Raw genomic sequence first — 19,074 nt, forward strand, 5'->3', positions numbered from 1 at the left:
GGGCCAAAGACGAGACCGGAGAGAACGCACATTATGTCGTGACCGACAATAATGTTTCTCTCCACACAAAACCTGAGGCTCTGTCATGATCCTGCCACTAGAACAAGAAAGACATGACATGAAGAGGCAGAACCATGACAATATGCTTCCATACAGTAGTGTCACATGTTAAAGTCAAATTTGGAAAAGAATCGCAAATCGCTTGGTTCACCTTAATTTACTAAATTGTAAAAATAAGAATTGTATAAAACATCACTTGTTTTTCCAAGTAAAGTGAATTGCAAGAGTCTAGCAGAGGACATATAAAATTTAAAGGATAAAAAACTTGAGAATCTGTAACATTTGAAGATGGCTTAATTTTTTTAGATGAAGCTACACCAAACAAGAGTGTTTATTTGGTTATGAGTTGGGAGACTCAAGTGACACAGCATCTCATATTGGGTTTAGATTGTTTAGGTTTAGCTTTTATATATTTTATGTTTTGTCATTTAAGCCATCATGGAAAGACTGAAAGGCAAGACAGTAATTCCAGGTATGAGATATTGGCTGTCATATGAAGCATCAAGTTATCTATGTAGCAGTAGCGGCTTATATGTAGAAACTTCCCTTCAAATTAAACTAAATGTCCTCATTGTGTGACCTAATGATGTGTTCCTGCATTTTTGCGAAATATGGCTCTATGGCAGTTTATTTACCGTAAGCTTGTTATCATATGATATTCTACATCACAATACAAACTATTACAACAATTATAAACTTTGTGAGGCTATTTTGCAACCGTGAAATCATTGTATACATAGAATTTAGTATTGCTACAACAGCGTATACATATAGTGAGAAAAGTTGGTTACAAACGTGTCTAAATTAGAATACCAGGTATCAGAAACGCACAAGCTGGCATCACATTTCTTAACTGCTTAGCTTTTGTGACAGCCTTCACATTCTAACTGCTCCCGTGATGCCTTAAAATGTTTTCTATGTAGGCATATCCTAGATTTTGGATCAGAGCTGTAGAATAGAATAACCTTGGATTGTTTTTTTTAAATGAGTGAAGTATTTTTTATATACAGCAATTATTGATTTTTATATCCTCATTATCTTTAATGCATTTATCAATAAAGGTACCAAAGTGGTTTGGGGTATTATACATTGATTTTGATGTCATTTTCATGTAATCAGCTTTAACTTTCAATGTTATGTTTCAATGTTGTTAAGACTATGTGTTGTTTGTTACAGGCATGAGCGTATTCACACCAGAAAAGGCAGCTACATGACGTCTCAAAATCAAACATGTGACGACGTGGATGATCTCGCAACCCTAGAGGCTCTAGATGAAGTACGAGAATACACACACTGGTTTGATTAATTAAAACAGAGTACAAAACAGGGCTTGAAATTAATTTCTTTAAAGGCAGATGCGTTAAACTATTTTTATTGTGTTTGATTACATTATTATCTAACAATAAGAATTAAATATACATAACAATTACATACATAACGTTTATACTATTAAAATGCAATTGTATTGCCTACCACAATGGTTAACAGGGTTGAAGATTTTGCCTAAATTAAGCTCTCACTCAGTATGTTAAACTATTTTTATTGTCTATGATTACATTATTATATAACAATAGGAATTAAATATACATAACAATTACATACATAAAGTTTATACTATTAAAATGCAATTGTATTGCCTACCACAATGGTTAACAGGGTTGAAGATTTAGCCTAAATGAAGCTCTCACTCAGTAGTAGCTAACTAGTTTGGCAGCTGCAAAGGTTGTTTCGTATTTATCCTCAAACGTTTATTTCAAAGTAAAACCTTTCTTTTTTTATTATAAATATTTAGATTTTGATCATCCTACAATAACAGTGTGGACGATTTAGCCTAAACGAAGCTGTCACTCAGCAGTAGCTAATTACATACATGAAGTTTGTGCTACTAAAATATAAATATATCGCCCACCAGAATGGATAACCGGCAGGGGCGATTCTAGGTTTTCAATATCCATTTAATAAATGTCACAATCAACTGCTGAGTCATTATTTAGAAGGTAGAAGGAATAACTTGATATGATGTTTCCCTGCCATTCATTCTGATTAGCAAGAGCTGTCACTCCTGTGCATGACTGTGTGTTCATCTATCACATCCACAATATGTTTTAAATTAATAATAAAAATACTGAAGTGTCTGAAAAACAACAAAGAGCTTCAGGTACACTTTTGTTTACTCAGTACTCAGAACAATGAATAACATAGCTGCATCAGTCTGAACTAACTCTGCCCGTTGTCTTTCCGGGGCTCTCAAACTACCGTCAACTCTGTATAACTAGGTGCAGAAAAATAAAACAGCACTTCATCATGAGTTACACATTTCTGTTCGCTACAATATCATCATGATCGTTTTCTAAAGTATGCCGTCATTGGTGTGAAGTGCTTTCATTTTGCTGAAGGTAATGTTTACTAACGTTAGTTAACAGTGTTACGAGGGGTGCACACAGACAAAACTTTTTATAGTGGATGGCAAAGGGTCTTGTATCACTCTCACATCATATTATGTAAGCTGCATTTATAAAGTATGGCAAAGATGCAGATGGCATGTTAATGCACACCTTGTACTCTGCTTGTGACGTTCACTTCACTCTGTGCCGCTGTGATCTGAAGAATGCGCTAAATGACTCAGCCTGCCGCCATTTTCATAATAAGAGTTTAAAAGTGGACTGAAGCGGTCTCGAATTCCTGTACAGATTACATAAATACTCATTTTTTTAGGGGGGGCTAAGATAGAACTTTAGGGTGGCTAAAGCCCTCCTAAAAAGGGCCTAATGACGCCACTGGTAACAGGGTTGAATATTTAGCCTAAAAGAAGCTATCACTTAGTAGTAACTAGTTAGGTAGCTGCAAATGTTGGTTTGTGTTTATCTCAAAAGACATTTTATTGATGATAAACATTTATTTTTTTGAACATCCTACAGTAACAGGGTAGACGATTTAGCCTAAATTAAGCTCTCACACAGTAGAAGCTAATTGTATACATGAAGTTTGTACTACAAAAATATAAATATATTGCCTACCAAAATGGGTAACGGGGTTGAAAATTTAGCCTAAAAAAGCTATCACTCAGTAGTAGCTAGTTTGGTAGCTGCAAATGTTTGGTTTATATGTATCTATAAAACATTTAGTTGATGATGAACATTTAATTTTTTATCATCCTTAATAACAGGGTTGAATAGTTGAGCTTGACAAATGCAATCTACACTAACATTAGTGAAGAATTTGAGAAAATTGCATGAGGCTGTACATTTGCCTTGCTGTGTAAAGTTTACAATGATGTTTCTTTCTGTGGTGTTTATACTGACATATACACAAGGATACTGAATTGAAGACCAGTTAAACAAATTATGTAAACATTATGACAGCTGTATGTCACTGTATGAACAAGTAGGTCAATACAGGCAAAAATCATTTTATGGAAGGGGTGTTGGTGGTTTTGTGTTTTAAATGTCTTATGTGGTAATTGTTTATTCGGTATCAAATGTTTCTTTGTTTTGTTCTTGTTTGTAAAAAGTGCCAACTGTGCACTTAGAAGAGCCAGGAAATTTTCAAGCCCTTTGTCGGAGATTTTTCAGAGAAACTGTCAAGTGACCATAACTCATCCATGCAGTTTCATTTTTCAGCTGTCAGATGAATACATAGACAGATTAGTGAACAATAAAACGGTTTGTATTGAACACATATTTAAGGTGATCTATCAATGCAGCAAGGGTCTCATTGACACTAGATGGATTTTCTTATCCATTATGGTCGCATTGTAGATGGGATGGGCTTGTTTTATGCCTGTGTCCTTGGACCGATATCACCAGTAGACTTGTAAACTGTGTGGTATGGCCATATTGGGAACAAATGGCGAAAATTTGTGTAGTATGCAATATCAGAATGTATAGACCCATGACTGTAGTAGTGTACATAATGACCCCTCTCCCATTGTCTGGGGTTGGTCATGCATGAAAATGGAAGCTCCTGTGTGATATTTAATGGTCATTTCATTGTGTAGCATTGTGCAGTGGTTTGATGGAAGGGCCATCTGTGATGTGTAATTGTGTCTCTGTTAGAACACAGTCACTGATCAACTCCAGAGGCGTTATGCGAAGGACCAAATCTACACCTACGTTGGAGACATCCTTATAGGGATTAATCCCTTCCACAAAACGGAGCTTTACACCCCCGAGGTGTGTTTATGTGTTTACATGATTTCATTATAGCTGCCATCATGTCGTAGTCTACTACATTCCATTTACTCGCACATCTCTTGTTTTCTCTCTCTTTCCTTTGTCTCTTGTGCAAGATTGTTTCTTTCTTAAATGTCCATCCTTTGTGTGTTATTGTATTTTATGCTGTGAGACTTTATGCATTTCATTGCATTTTTCTTTCTGTCACATGAGCTCTCGGCCTAATCTAGATTATTAGAACTGTTTGCACAATACTGACGTTTCACATAAACAATCTCAATAAATGTTTATTTATTCCAAGCCTGTCCCAACTGTTAGTGATTTATCACCATGCAGAAACGTTAATAAGCACAGTTTGCTAAAGCAAGCATCATTATTAGTTTCAAGTGATGACATCTCTCTGGAGACATTTTAGCATATTAGTAATCATAATGAACCATTTGGTCAAAACTACATCTGCTTACACTGCTGCTGTTTCAGAGCAAGTTTGAATGCTGCTCATGCTGCAGTGAGCATGCAAGTGATGCTGCTGCAATGTTAGGCTCAATGTTGCCCCCTTTAGCAGATCTAGACTAGTGGAGCTGGGGATGGAGGTGGGTGACCGATAGAGCTCTGATAGCATGCTGCGTCATAATGAAAATACTACTGTACTCAGAACATCTTAGCAGCCATTTAGGAACACACTAACAACCATTCTAAACAAATTAGCAACCACAGAACAATGCTCTGGCAACCAGCAGGAACACCCTAGCAACCACAGAACATTTACATGAAACATTCTATCATATCCTTTTTTGATTTAAACATTTTAAAATTCAGGACCTGACTCTTCTTTTTGTTCTATGACAGCATTCAAAGATTTACGTTGGAGCTAAAAGAGCGTCAAACCCTCCGCACATTTTTGCGGTCGCAGACATCGCATATCAGTCTATGGTGTCTTATAATGCTGATCAGGTAAAGTACAGTATGTTCTTCAGAAGTCTGCTGGTGTGTGCCGGTCATGATTGTGTATTGTGGTGGCCTAAACCATGTCCGTTCCTCTGTGTGCAGTGTATTGTCATTAGCGGAGAAAGTGGATCTGGGAAAACAGAGAGTGCCCACTTGTTAGTCCAACAGCAGACCGTTCTTGGAAAGGTACGTTCTTACTGTATTTTTCAGTACGACTGTAAAACCAAATATAACATTAAAAAACAAATGCATGGAAAACTTTAAATTCTTCATTTGCTATTATGGAGGGTGAACAGTTGTCCCTCAGTTCACAATTCAATTCTTTCTCAGGCTAACAATCGGACTCTGCAGGAGAAGATTTTGTTGGTCAACAGTCTGGTGGAGGCTTTTGGAAACGCCTGCACTGTGATCAATGATAACTCCAGTCGCTTTGGGAAGTATATGGAGATGAAGTTCACCTCTGGAGGGACAGTGGTGGGAGCTCAGATGTCTGAATACCTCCTGGAGAAGTCCAGAGTCACAAACCAAGCTGTGTAAGAGTCCCCACACAGCTGTACAATTTCATCAACCAGTGTGGATGGCTTATGATGGTCTTTCTGTCTGTCATAACAGACTGTGTTTGCGTTAGACCATGATAAGATAATTCCCTGAGTATTATGGCCACAAAACTTGTGTAAATTGAACGCATTTTAGTACTCCACAATAGGCTGGCAAATGTTGCTTAAATTCAGTTTGGGATTAGTTTGGAGGGACTGATAAAACTCTCCGTAAATTAAAGCATTTGCTCTAGCATATTTTTATAATACATTTGAAAGCATGGTTGAGCCTGACAAAAAAAATGAAGGAACAGAATGAAAATATTTACTTTCATTCTAGGATACAGATATTTGAGCAATTAAAACTAACTGCTTTATTGCTTTTTAATTTAGTTTGACAATAAATCCCAATACATGGGATTTGTGCTTTATTCCTAAATGCCTAAAATCAGCATATTTTTTATTTAGATGCCAACACAGATACAGTAATTAAAACCATTTATTGCATTTGTTGCACATGCATATAACGGCGTGAAATGAGAAAACAATCTTGTAACACATCGAATTGTATTTAATGTATACCTTCTTCAGGGGGGAGCGTAACTTCCATATCTTTTACTATATCTACGCTGGACTGGCAGAGAGAAAGAAACTTGCTCATTACAAACTATCAGACAGCAAAACTCCCAAGTATGTTCATGAGCTGATAACAGCCTGTTGTTTTTATCGCTGTCCGGCCCTGGCAACCTTATTCCAGTCATTCTGTTTTCTCCTCTTTGTTTTCCTCAATCCCAGGTATCTCCACAATGAGAATGTTAAATTAGTGCCTGACATTGTGGGTAACGGCTTCTACAAAGAGCAGTTTGAGACGGTGGAACAATGTTTCAAAGTCATCGGCTTTACTCTAGAGGTACACAGCAATCCCACACGTTCATAAGATAAAAAAAAAAAAGATCTGCCGATTCACAATAGTGTTTGCAGTCAATACATAAGCTCTGGTGTTATTTAGACAATCTAGTTGCATTAAGTGAAGTGAAGTGAAGTGAAGTGAAAGTGACCTATTAGTCAGATATGGTGACCCATACCCGAAATGTGACCTCTGCATTTAACCCATCCAGAGAGTAGTGAACACACGTACACCCGGAGCAGTGGGCAGCTATCACTGCAGCGCCCGGGGAGCAAGTAGGGGTAAGGTGCCTTGCTCAAGGGCACCTCAGTCGTTACCCGCCGGCCCTGGGAATCGAACTGGTCATGAGTCCGACTCTCTAACCATTAGGCCACGACTGCCCCAATAAACTAAAATAAAATTAAAGAGATAATAGGGACTTTAAGCAACAGCTGCGGATGGAACGGCAACGGCGTTGTGTCATTGTGTTGCACATGCGTGACAGCGCTATTCCGTGGCGTTGTACTGTAACCGTCTACAATAGAATTAGAGAATCGAGAGTTTGCTGTATTGGTTACTACATGACAAATTAGGCAAATAAAGGTTATGCTTAATGGCACGTGACGCTGTGTTTTTAAAAGTATATCATTCTAGTATTAGTCTCTTAATGTAACCTGTGTTCTCGTTTTAAACGTAAGCTAACGCTAACGATTTTCCGTTTGTTAATAGGTATGTCAACTGTTGGAAAAAACAATTCCGGAGAATTGACTTAGGCCCGATTCACATTTCGCGTCTAAAACCGTGCGGAAAATGCAAGTTGCACTGCGTTCTCCGTTTTTCCGAAACGCCTGGACTTCGCGCTCTCCTGGCGTCTGTCGTCGCTAAGCAACCATAGGCCACGATAGCCATTGAGACAAGGAGGTATAAACAAATGATATATGGATTATGCACTGAAAATACCTTGCAATAACTCTGCTACTAGATTTAGTTATGCTACTAGATTTAGTTATGCTGTGATCATCTGTCTCCATTTTAACCGAGCTTGTCTATATTGGCTGGTTGGTTCTTGTCACATGACCTGCGGCTTTCTAAAAAGTTGTCGCGACCGCGTCACCCCCTATAGAGGGTATGCATTGACGACACTTTCCCATGTGAACATGCCGGGACACGCTCCCTTGAGTGGTAAAACAAAGTCAAAATGGCTGCATTCAATAGGAGGAACAAAAACCCGGACTAAAACACGCAATTATTTGCTGAAACTACAAGCAGCTGGACTCGACGGTGATCCTTACGACTAACGTTTATGACTTACAAAGGAATCAGGTGTTCTTGGACACTCAAATGTTGCGCGGAATTGCGTTTCCTGATATTGTAACAATTCATTTTGCCCAGTGTTTTACCACTCAAGCAGGCACGTTCCGGCGTGTTCACGTGGGAATGTGACGACACCTGCACACCCTCTATTTCCGTGCTACATTTAAAATAACGAATTTGCGCACGGAAAAGACTCGAAATGTGAATCGGGCCCTAGATGTTCGATTTGCTTATAGTGAATTGCGCGTTCATGGCTACAACCGCCTACTTCCAGTCAGCGTAGCCATTTCATCCACGGCTGTTGCTTGAAGTCCCTAATGTGTGTTATTAGACATTATTAGCCCTGACTGTTATAACTAGCAACAAATCCTCCAACCCATATGACCGTAAAGTCCGTTTTGCTGAGGTTGGCAATCCTAATGATAACATTAACTTACAAATGTCATTTGTTTTGGCAAAATGCCTCAAATGTTCTTAGATTAACAAATAATGAAGCATGAAGAATGCTGGAGCTCTCTGACCGTGAGAAAGCCCAGCCTGTCCATTTAGGTTGAGTTCTATAAACATTGTCGATGGCATGTGTGCACCTTTCATGTAGAAGCTCTGACCCACTGCTCTAACGCCATCTGTCTCCACAATTAACATCTGACCAATCAATGATGCATGCTGGGATACATTATCAGTGCCTGGAAGGTCACATCGTACTTTATCACCAGCTCAAAGTGAAAGAACATGTCCCAAAGTCACGATACTATCACAAAACTATCAAAAGCAGGCCAACATACAACAGTGGATGCCATCTCTCAAATAAATCTGAGTGTCCTAGAGACATGCACACAGTTAAAGGTCCGGTGTATGATGTTTAGTGGCATCTCGTGGTGAGGTTGTGAATTGCAACCAACGACTCACTCCACCCCTCCCTTTCAAAGCACTACGGTGAATGACACAGAACTAAGATGTTGTCACAGTTTTGGCATAGAATGTTGTCACTTCTATGCCAAAGGACATCATGTATTTACGAAGAGCAGTTTGTCCGTTTAGGGATACTGTAGATACTGTGGGGACCCGCGGTGTATGTAGATAGAAATAGCTCATTCTAACATAATAAAAGCTTAACGCTTCATTATGTAAGGTCTTTATACACCTCTGAAGACATAGTTATGTATATTATATAGCATTTCTGTCAATAGATCCTCTAAAAAATGACACATTGGACCTTTAATATGAATATTCTGGCTTTTTGATGACAGTGTCAGGACTACAGTGCTGTGTACAATGTATACATAGTTAACGATATAAAGCAGCAAACGCTAACAAGGAAGCTAAATTTGGAAAAAATGGCTAAAATTGAAATGTTCATCATACATTGTGTTTATAAAGTCGTTCAAGTGTAAGCTTTGAGTTGGAAACTCACATGCATTTGTGGTAATGTCAATAGCATGTGAGGGAAGCGTCACCTGCTCTAATATGGTTCACATGTAAAAGGTCACATGAAAATCTCCAAAATCATTTTTTAGTTAAAATGTTGAATTAAAAATTGGGCACAAATGTCATTATTTGTCAAGAGAGACGGCAGTATTCAGACTCCCGTGAGTGCTTTGAGTGCCGTGACATTACACAGCACCGGATTCTTCCATCAAGCCAAATAATCCAATAGACAAATGTGTCCATGTGTCACTAGTTGTCATGTCGAATTATTAAGCACAGGTTGTTACTGTAGGCTTGGACTCTTAAACCAATATGATCAGAAGTGATATGATGTAGAGTAATTAATCATGTTATTTATGCTTCACGTCTCTTCTGTGGCATTTGTAATTCAATCCATGTTATCGATGCATTCGCTTGTTTACTTGTTTGTCATGATTTCATTAGGAGCTCGGCAGCGTCTACAGTCTCTTAGCTGGGATCCTGAACACAGGTGATGTTGAGTTCACCTCAGTCGCCTCTGAGCATCAGACGGACAAGAGCAACATTTCCAACATGGCTGTACTAGAGAGCGGTGAGTTAGCACAATACTAGCATGTTCAGTTTTTCAAGACCGACATAAGAGATCTGTCATGGTTCTGCCCCATCTTGTCTTGCTTTTCTTGATCTTGTGGCAGAGCCATGGGAGAACCTCTTGTTTAATGTGGAGAGAAGCATTTTGGCCCACTTGGCCTTCCACATGCTCTCTCCAGGTCTCTATCACTTGTATGGTGAGTGCCTGTTCCGTGTCAGTCTAGTCTAGTCTAGTGTAGTCATTTGTAGTTCATGTTTTTGTTAATCTTAGTCTTGTTAGGTGTAATTACTCTTAGTCCTGTCCTGTTGTAGATTCCCATGTTTTGTTGTGTTACCCCCACGTGGGTTTTTGTTTCATGTTTTGTAGTTGTAATTAAAGTCTTACCCGCTGTCTGCACTTGGGTCCTCTGTCCGTGTCTCACCACCCGTTCGTGACAAGATCAGATGCAACCCTATGAATATACAATGCGTTGTAGTTTATTAGCATGTTTTCGTAATGTATTTCTGTGTGCTCGCAGCTGCATCGCTGCTGTGTATCCGTGCGGATGAGCTACAGGAAGCCCTGACATCTCACTGTGTGGTAATGAGGGGTGAAACCATCGTCAGGTCAAATACAGTGGAGAAGGCCATCGAGGTGCGGGACGCCATGAGCAAAGCCCTCTACGGACGTCTGTTTAGCTGGATTGTCAACCGCATTAACTCTCTGCTAAAACCAGACGATCCATCAGGGTAAGAGAAACAGAGAAACTGATGGCTTTTGAATGCCAAAGCAAAGGATGACAAAAGACTATCTGACTTAATTCTGTCTATTAATTCTTATGCAGAGATGAAGAGAAGGGTCTCAACATCGGTATCCTGGACATCTTTGGCTTCGAGAATTTTAAAAGAAACTCTTTCGAGCAGCTCTGCATCAACATAGCCAACGAACAGATCCAGTTTTACTTCAACCAGCACATCTTTGCCTGGGAACAGGTACATGCCGTCCTCTGATAAAGTCGTCTCCTTTAAGAGCTTTTGTGTGCCTTTGGGAGCATTTCAAGATTTTTTATTTCTTCTGCGCAGTGTAACCTTATTTCCATCTAAATGGTGATAACACCTCATCATTTATCATTTCACAGGGTTGTGAGTGTTGGGGGGGATGGAGGGGGGTTGAATAGTCACCGTTTTCGTTTTATCCAGACAAGCGTGGCAATTCCCCAGACTGACTGGGCTGACTGTAGCCTTGAGGGTAAAAGTGATTTGGTGTCTCTAAACGTTCGAGACTAACCCATATTAGTGCCTTCATAAATCATTGGAAATGAGGGTTACGTCAGGGCGAGCTGACTTTGCTTTTGTGTCCGTAAGCCGAATGAACATTCTGCTTAAGTGTGAGATGGCTACCTTTGTACATTGTAATGTCTATAGAGAAAACAAAGCATATTGTAAAACAATTAAGCATTTTTGCATTGTGACAATTACTTCAAACCTGCGTGAATTTCTTACGTACTAGATATTTTGGAGTATGTTGGTAACCAAACAACACTGACCCTATTCACTTCCGTTGTATGGACACTAAACTACTGCACTGAGACATTTCTCAAAATATCTTATTTTGTGTTCCACAGAAGAAAGTCATATACAGGTTTTGATCAACATAAGAGTGAATAATTCATGACAGTCATTTTATTTTTGGGTGAACTATCCCTTTAACTGTTATGCATCTCAATGTCCTTATATCTGCACTCAGAAGTATGCAGGCTTTAGTAAACACTAGAGAGTGTGTTTGCTCTGAAGTCCTGTGTTGCTTTGAATTGTTCTTGTTTTTTTTCCCCTGAGGTTCATGTGTCAGCAGTGGTCTTACTGTCCCAAAAATTAGGTTGTTCCCTGTTCGCTGGATGACTTTAGGCTAAATAATCCACCAGAGATTAGATTTCTTGGACATGCCTCTATGTGTGTGCGTGTGTGTCTGCGTGCGTGTGTGTGTGTGTGCGTGCGTGCGTGTGTGTGTGTGTGTGTGTGTGTGTGACTGTGTGTTCATGTTTGTATATCCCGGTGGGGACCTAAACCTGAATACACACCAACACATGGGGACTCGTGTCACCGTGGGGACCAAAATTGAGGTCCCCATGGGCAAAAAAGCTAATAAATTGTACAGAACAATATTTTTTACAAATCTAAAAATGCAAAAAGTGTTCTATGATCTTTAGGTTTAGGGATAGGGTTAGGGATAGGGGATAGAATATACAGTTTGTACAGTATAAAAACATTACGCCTATGGACTGTCCCCACGGGGATAGTCAACCAAAGCCTGTGTGTGTGTGTGTGTGTGTGTGCGTGCGTGCGTGCGTGCGTGCGCGTGTATATGTGTGTGTGTGTGTGTGCGTGTGCGTGTGCGTGTGTGTGTGTGTGTGCGTGTGTGCGTGTGCGTGGGCAGTGAATAATTTAGACAAATGTGTGTATTATAATTTATGAACTAGAGAAGGAACGGTTCAGACATCTGCTAACAGGGTTGAGGGTCTGCTCACAGGAAGTCAGTGTGCAGCAACAGGAGATGTTTAGGTGGACAGATGGAGAGAAATAGTTCCCTTAAGGAGAAGCTCAGGTGAAAAACATCCACAACAAAACAAACGTTACTGCGCAAGCGCACTTTTGTGACCCCAACTGAACTTCCGGTACACATTCACAAACAATAGAGTGCCTGTAGATTATTTCTGATAATCAAAACAAACCGAGAAGAAACGTTTCTTGGCTAAACTTGTCTCTCCAATATTTTGAATTTAGACTGCGATACCAAGCACAACCGCTAGATGTCAATGTACCATACGGTTTGTTTCAATCTATGAAAACTACAGGACGCATTCAACAAATTGTTTATTTAATAAAATGAACATACGACAAAATTCAACAAATCTTTTATTTAATACAATTATTAGAGAGTAAACTAATAATACAAATTAATATGAACATAAATTAAATCAAATATAAATAGTTATATTATTAGACACTAGCCAAACACAAACCGGAAGTTAACTGGGGGACAGGCACTCCGGGCGCGTGCGTCCGATGAAACGGTCTATACATACATTTATGTAAAACAAGACTAAAAAAGAACATTGTAGTGCAAAAGCATAACATTGTTGTAAATATAAGTGCATTGTCTGATAATGTTGTTGGGTGTGTGAAAGGAAAATATATCTGGGATATAATGCGGCATTTATGTTGGATCAGAATAACTGTAATTACATGCCAAAGATTCTACTCTGAGCTTTTCACCATCACACTAAGAAATTATTTGTTTCTATGGCAACACTCATGATGTGAAAATAGATCCACATGTGGCTTTTTTGTTGCTGATGACTGCAAAATTTGTATGCAAAATCCCTTTCCACAACTTAATACTTTATGTAGAAAGTCCACTAGTTTAATTTGATAATGCGAGACACTTTACTGCTGGATCATGATCCTTATACTGTAAGTTCATGCGGTTGCTATGGTGTCCCAGTTGGTTGCTAAGGCAAGCTGATACTATGATGTTCCGGTGCAAGTTGTTTGTTTAGTGACTCAAGTCTATAGAGGCACATTTACATGCGTGCATTTGCCAGGCATATTTATCCAAACTTAGCATTCAAACTTTATATTTGAATATGTGTGCTACCTGAGAATCAAACCAATGACCTTTAGTGCCGCTATCACAATGCTTTACCAGTTGAGCTACAGAAACACAAGTAACAAAGATGATACTTGATCATTAATATTTCCAAATGAGAAGAATAAATGCATAAAAATGATTATTCCTCAGTTTCCGTTTGACCCGAATTTAAATGTACAAGTGTGTAAATTGTCTAAAACTTTTAACGATTTTGCAGGACGAGTATCTAAATGAAGATGTGGATGCTCGAGTGATCGAGTATGAAGACAACCGGCCTCTGCTGGATCTGTTTCTTCAGAAGCCCATGGGCATGTTATCTCTACTGGATGAAGAGAGCCGCTTTCCTCAGGCAACCGATCAGACGCTTGTTGGCAAGTTCAGCAAATAGCCTTACAGTTTCAGTTTTATTCACCTGGTGTCCAAAAAAGTGGATGAACGGAAATGTATTGAATTGTAATTTTGTTCATTTCAGAGAAATTTGAGGACAACTTGAAATCTAAACACTTCTGGAGACCAAAGAGGGTTGATCTGGGCTTTGGAATCAATCACTATGCAGGCAAGGTAGAAATATTATATATTTAGGCCTAACGTACAGCACAAATAGATTTGTAAAAGATATATATGCAAAGTTTAGCTAAAAAGATGATAATGGATATAATGTTTGTTGTAAATGTGTCATGATCAGGTGATCTATAATGCCAGTGGGTTTCTGGCTAAAAACAGAGATGCTCTGCCGGCTGATATTGTTCTGCTGCTGAGATCCTCAGAGAATGAACTGATCCGTAAATTGGTTACCCATCCGCTAACGAAAACAGGTATGGTAACGTATACATTGAATTAAAAACCTGTTTGTGAACTTATTTGTGAGAAATTTTCATAAGAACATTATGTTTTATGGGCAGTCGTGGCCTAATGGTTAGAGAGTCAGACTCGTGACCAGAAGGTTGCTGGTTCGATTCTCAGGCGGGTAACGACTGAGGTGCCCTTGAGCAAGGCACCTTTCCCCCACTTGCTCCCTGGGCGCTGCAGTGATAGCTGCCCACTGCTCCGGGTGTGTGTTCACGACTTGCTGTGCGTGTGTTCACTACTCTCTGGATGGGTTAAATGCAGAGACCTATTTCGGGTATGGGTCACCAAACCTGACAAATAGGTCACTTTCACTTTTTCACTTTCACTTTCACTTATTGTTCTGTGTGTAAGAATGCATGAAGTGATCTATTATATAAAAAGTCACTTTGAACAAATGTGCCACATGCTGTGACATGCTACCTCTTACTACAGATACTGTAATAATGTTCATTTATTCCAAATTTATTTGAGAAAATTGGAAATTGTGTATTCAGCAATGCACTTTAAATGGACATTTATGGGGCAAGCGTGCTAGCCTTACAAATGAATATGCTAAATTACTCATTTAAAATGTGTTGCAGTGTGGACATCATCCTGAAATATTAAACTGTAACTGTAAAGGTCTGAACCAATATTTTTACAGTAGTAATTGGAAGTGCAATCAAATCTTGCATCCACATCTACATCCTCGTGATGAATGAAGGGCGTTTGAGTGACACAACTTATTATATCCACTGAGATCCGCTGCTGATTGTTTCCAGGGAGTCCACTGAGATTTCTAACCAACACTTCGTTCACAACAATAGTCTTTTGTCAGCAGTCGGTGTATTGTGAAGCTCATTTATGTGTCACAGTTTCACCTCTTTGTCAGTTAGGAGGAAACCCTTTATCTCAATGTCCTTGACAAAGTTCACCTTAAGCATGTTACCTTGAAGAACATGTGATTGTAGATTTTTCTGATGTTTGTTGTTATCGCTGTGATGTGCGTGATTATGTTTTTTGGACCTCTTGTTCTCTCTCTCTCTCCAGGTAACCTGGCCCACACCAAAGGCAAGGCTGCTGGAACTGCTCGTATGGGCACACAATCATCACAGCGCACCAAGATCATTGCCAAGGTACTTCAACTTCCCTTTCTCACGTGTGTCTTTGAGACTTGCTATGATTGGCTACGCTCCTAGATTATAAAATATTAAGTGTTGATTCTAAACGTCATGTGTTAAAGGGGTCGTATGACACGGCTAAAATAAATATTATAGTTTGTTTTCGATGTAATGCAATGTGTATATACGATTTAAGGTTAAAAAACGCTGTATTTTCCACATACCGTGCATGTTTGTATCTCCTCTTTGCCCCGCCTCTCTGAAACGCGTGGACTTTTAACAAAGCTCATCGCTCTGAAACGTGAGGTGTGCTATGATTGGCCAGTTAATCAGTGCGTAGTCATTGGTCACACCTCTTACCATATTTGGAACATCAGGTTCCAAACTGACAGGTATGCCTATCTTACTTGCGTATACATTTGGGCGGTCTTAGTCAAATCATACCACAAACTGACGTGGATTTGTGGGGGTGTGGTTACACGAGGCGTTTCAGGCAGGTCTGGGTGAGCATTCGCTTTTAAATAGAATGCATCTTTTGTTCCGACACTTTAATTTTTGCAATTTTACGTGTGTAATACATGCATGGGCAACTTATAACACACAAAAGACACAGAAAAACACGTATTCGCGATATATGACCCCTTTAATGTAATAAGTAAAGAGTAATGAAGAAAACCTGACCTGTTTCCTAAAACTTTTACGAACCCAGGCTATTCCCAGCGTACTAACCTTTCTTCCCACAATTTTTCTTCGTATTTCTCTTCATCTCTTTCTCATGATTGACATGTCTATGTCTCTCTAAAGCTGGAGATTCTTACGTTGCTCAGTACTGTATCGTTCAGTGAGGTAATGAATATGTGCCTGTAGTATTTGTGCTTTACAGTAGACGGGCCCTGTTAGAGAAAATGTACCTCATGCCAACCGACTGTGTGCCCAGTTTTCTGTATAGATCAATCGAGGAAATGGTGCCATTTATGTCTGAAACTATTAAATGTTTTTAATGTTAAGGATTCACAGACATCATGTCTTAATGTCTAATGTCATGTCTTATTAATTTACCCTGAAAACCTGAATATGACTCTTTCATCAGTGGAACACAAAAGAAATGTGGTTTTGTGTTCATACAATGGAAGTCAATGTGGGCCAGTGTTGTTTGGTTATCAATGTTCTTCAAAATATTTTCTTTTGTGTTGTTAAGAATTGGCATGAGAAAGATCTACTTATAGATCTATATACTGTATATAGCCTACACCCCCCCACACACACACGTCACTGTTATTCCAGTAAAATGTTTCTATTATTTTGTTTCTATTATTTAAAACATTTAAAGAAAAAATAAACAATGAATGTATCAGTTAATGGGAGTTCATGAAGACACACTGGACACAAATGGCACACATATTTCCTCCTCATGTGACATTACCCGTCCATCTGTCCTGTAGCTAATGCATTTATAGATTGACTGATTAAAAGCTTGATTAGTTCATATCATTCGCATTAAAATTAAGTGTCTCTGTCCAATTAAGAAGAATTGCCTTCATGTGTTTGTGCATTTGTGTTCAAGGTTTAATGTGTCTTGGCATTAAGTTCAATATTCCTTAGAGAATTATTAAGAGAACACATGGTCTGCTTGAAGCCTAATTTAGGTGGTACCCTGAAATGAATGCGAGTCTACACATATTGAAATGATGTTTTTGATGAAGACCTGCATACATTAACATTCATTTGCATAGTGAAACACGTCGTCTTTAGAACATTTCAGATGAAAGATTTCAGCCATTGTCAACACTGTGATATATAAGCACCCGTGTCAGTGTGTCATTCTGCTCAATGTTTTATGTTGTATAAAGAAATATTTCACCTAAAAATGTTGATATCGTTTACTTAATTGCGTGCTTTTACATGAACGAATATGATTTAAGACCTACAATGTACTGGGATCCTTTTCAGCGAACGGTGGCTTTAATTTTGGTGTTAAATAGTACATAAAGCTATCATATGAGAAGAATGCAAAAGTTATATAATCTGATGAAACCTCAAACTGAGTCGTTACATTTTAATCCTAATGATAATAGCAGAAATTAGAAGTAAAGTCAAAAAAGTGCATGTCTTGCCCGTTGACACTGTACCCTTCCAAACGGTGATTATGTATCAAAAATAGACTCAACCCTCTATTCCGTCAGTGTAATTTTATAGAAATTTACTGTTACTTTTTTACCTTTTTCCATGTATAATGTAATTTAACACCATTTTTACCTTTTTAATTTTTACAGAATGTTTACGTATTTTTGAAATGCAGTAAAAAACCATCAAATTACAAAAAAACAAGAGAAACGTAACTTTACGTAAAACATTTTTTTTTAATGTTTTTTATTTTACTTTTTTAAATTTCTTTTTTACGTTTTTATACAGTGTGTCCACAGCTGTGTGTTTTCTATATGCTAAATGTTGTGTGTTTTTAAAGGCAGAGAGCACAGAGACCTCACACCACCCCAGAGAATCCACCAACATGAAGACACAAACTGTAGCTTCATACTTCAGAGTAAGACTGTGACACAAATACCCTCTTCAATAAACAGAGAAGACATTGATTTAATCTACAAAATATATCTGAATGCTTCTTTTGACTGTTTTCTTGCAGTACTCCCTAATGGATCTGTTGTCGAAGATGGTGGCAGGCCAGCCCCACTTCGTGCGTTGCATAAAACCCAATAATGATCGGCAAGCTCAAAAGTTTGACCGGGAGAAGGTTTTGATCCAGCTACGCTACACTGGGATTCTAGAGATGGCCAAGATACGCAGACAGGGCTACTCCCATCGCATTCCCTTCAACAACTTCATTGAGAGGTCAGAATAGGTCAACTTTGAGGAAATGTTAAAGATGTGCCATTAGCCGCCATGAGATTCTCAAAACCTCTTTCTTAGAAACGGAACACATTTGCACTGCCACATTACATGGCGTCACAATTCATCACACTGCACTTTCACTGCAGATGGCTTTGTTGATTATAATGGGAGCAATTTAGTTGTTGTCTCTGTCTAGCCAGTCCTATATGAAATGTTTTGAAAACTTTCTGAGGTGACAAGATTATCATATAATGATACTTGGTTCAAGACTACAGGGGGCTGATGTGATGCCAGATTTTCTGGAATAGAACTATGTTTCCTTGGTTGAAAAGGCCTACTTTAGATTCTCTGGCACCAGCACTGGCGGGGAAAAAAGATTTGTTAAATTTCTGAATAGGTATCCTATGTTGTCTTCTGCCAAAGTGAAGAGTGCACATTTATTTATTATCGTGTATATTTTTTCAGGTATTCCATCTTAGCGTTTAGAGCTACTGAAGAGCCAGTAGTCAGTCCAGAGACCTGTGCTGCCATTCTGCAGAAAGTTGAACTAGAGAACTGGGTTCTGGGCAAAACAAAGGTTTGTCAATGAGAATTATTCATTGGTGGTGGTTATTTATGTATAAAAACAAAAAACGCCGGAGACTTTGGGCATTTCTATCATTTCTCCTGACAGTCATTTTCACATCTTAAATTATGTGTTTAGTATTATTTTGTGACAAAAATTACAATTTAACTG

General features: G+C 38.7%; 1 protein-coding gene across 4 annotated transcripts in view; it reads left to right on the forward strand.

The window, feature by feature from the left end:
- The window catches only part of myo3a (myosin IIIA), a 105,869-nt gene that overhangs the window by 74,909 nt on the left and 11,886 nt on the right, over positions 1–19,074 (forward strand). For all 4 annotated transcript variants that reach the window (XM_057323110.1, XM_057323111.1, XM_057323112.1 and 1 more), the window contains 17 exons: positions 1,237–1,336; positions 4,116–4,232; positions 5,082–5,186; positions 5,283–5,366; positions 5,511–5,713; positions 6,308–6,406; positions 6,512–6,626; positions 9,789–9,915; positions 10,433–10,643; positions 10,739–10,886; positions 13,760–13,913; positions 14,015–14,103; positions 14,228–14,357; positions 15,421–15,506; positions 17,956–18,033; positions 18,133–18,338; positions 18,804–18,915. In XM_057323110.1, the coding sequence (XP_057179093.1) occupies positions 1,237–1,336; positions 4,116–4,232; positions 5,082–5,186; positions 5,283–5,366; positions 5,511–5,713; positions 6,308–6,406; positions 6,512–6,626; positions 9,789–9,915; positions 10,433–10,643; positions 10,739–10,886; positions 13,760–13,913; positions 14,015–14,103; positions 14,228–14,357; positions 15,421–15,506; positions 17,956–18,033; positions 18,133–18,338; positions 18,804–18,915 (2,164 nt within the window). The remainder of the gene's footprint in view (positions 1–1,236; positions 1,337–4,115; positions 4,233–5,081; positions 5,187–5,282; positions 5,367–5,510; positions 5,714–6,307; positions 6,407–6,511; positions 6,627–9,788; positions 9,916–10,432; positions 10,644–10,738; positions 10,887–13,759; positions 13,914–14,014; positions 14,104–14,227; positions 14,358–15,420; positions 15,507–17,955; positions 18,034–18,132; positions 18,339–18,803; positions 18,916–19,074) is intronic.

Source organism: Triplophysa rosa, linkage group LG23, assembly GCF_024868665.1.
Source record: "Triplophysa rosa linkage group LG23, Trosa_1v2, whole genome shotgun sequence".
Classification (NCBI taxonomy): Eukaryota; Metazoa; Chordata; class Actinopteri; order Cypriniformes; family Nemacheilidae; genus Triplophysa; species Triplophysa rosa.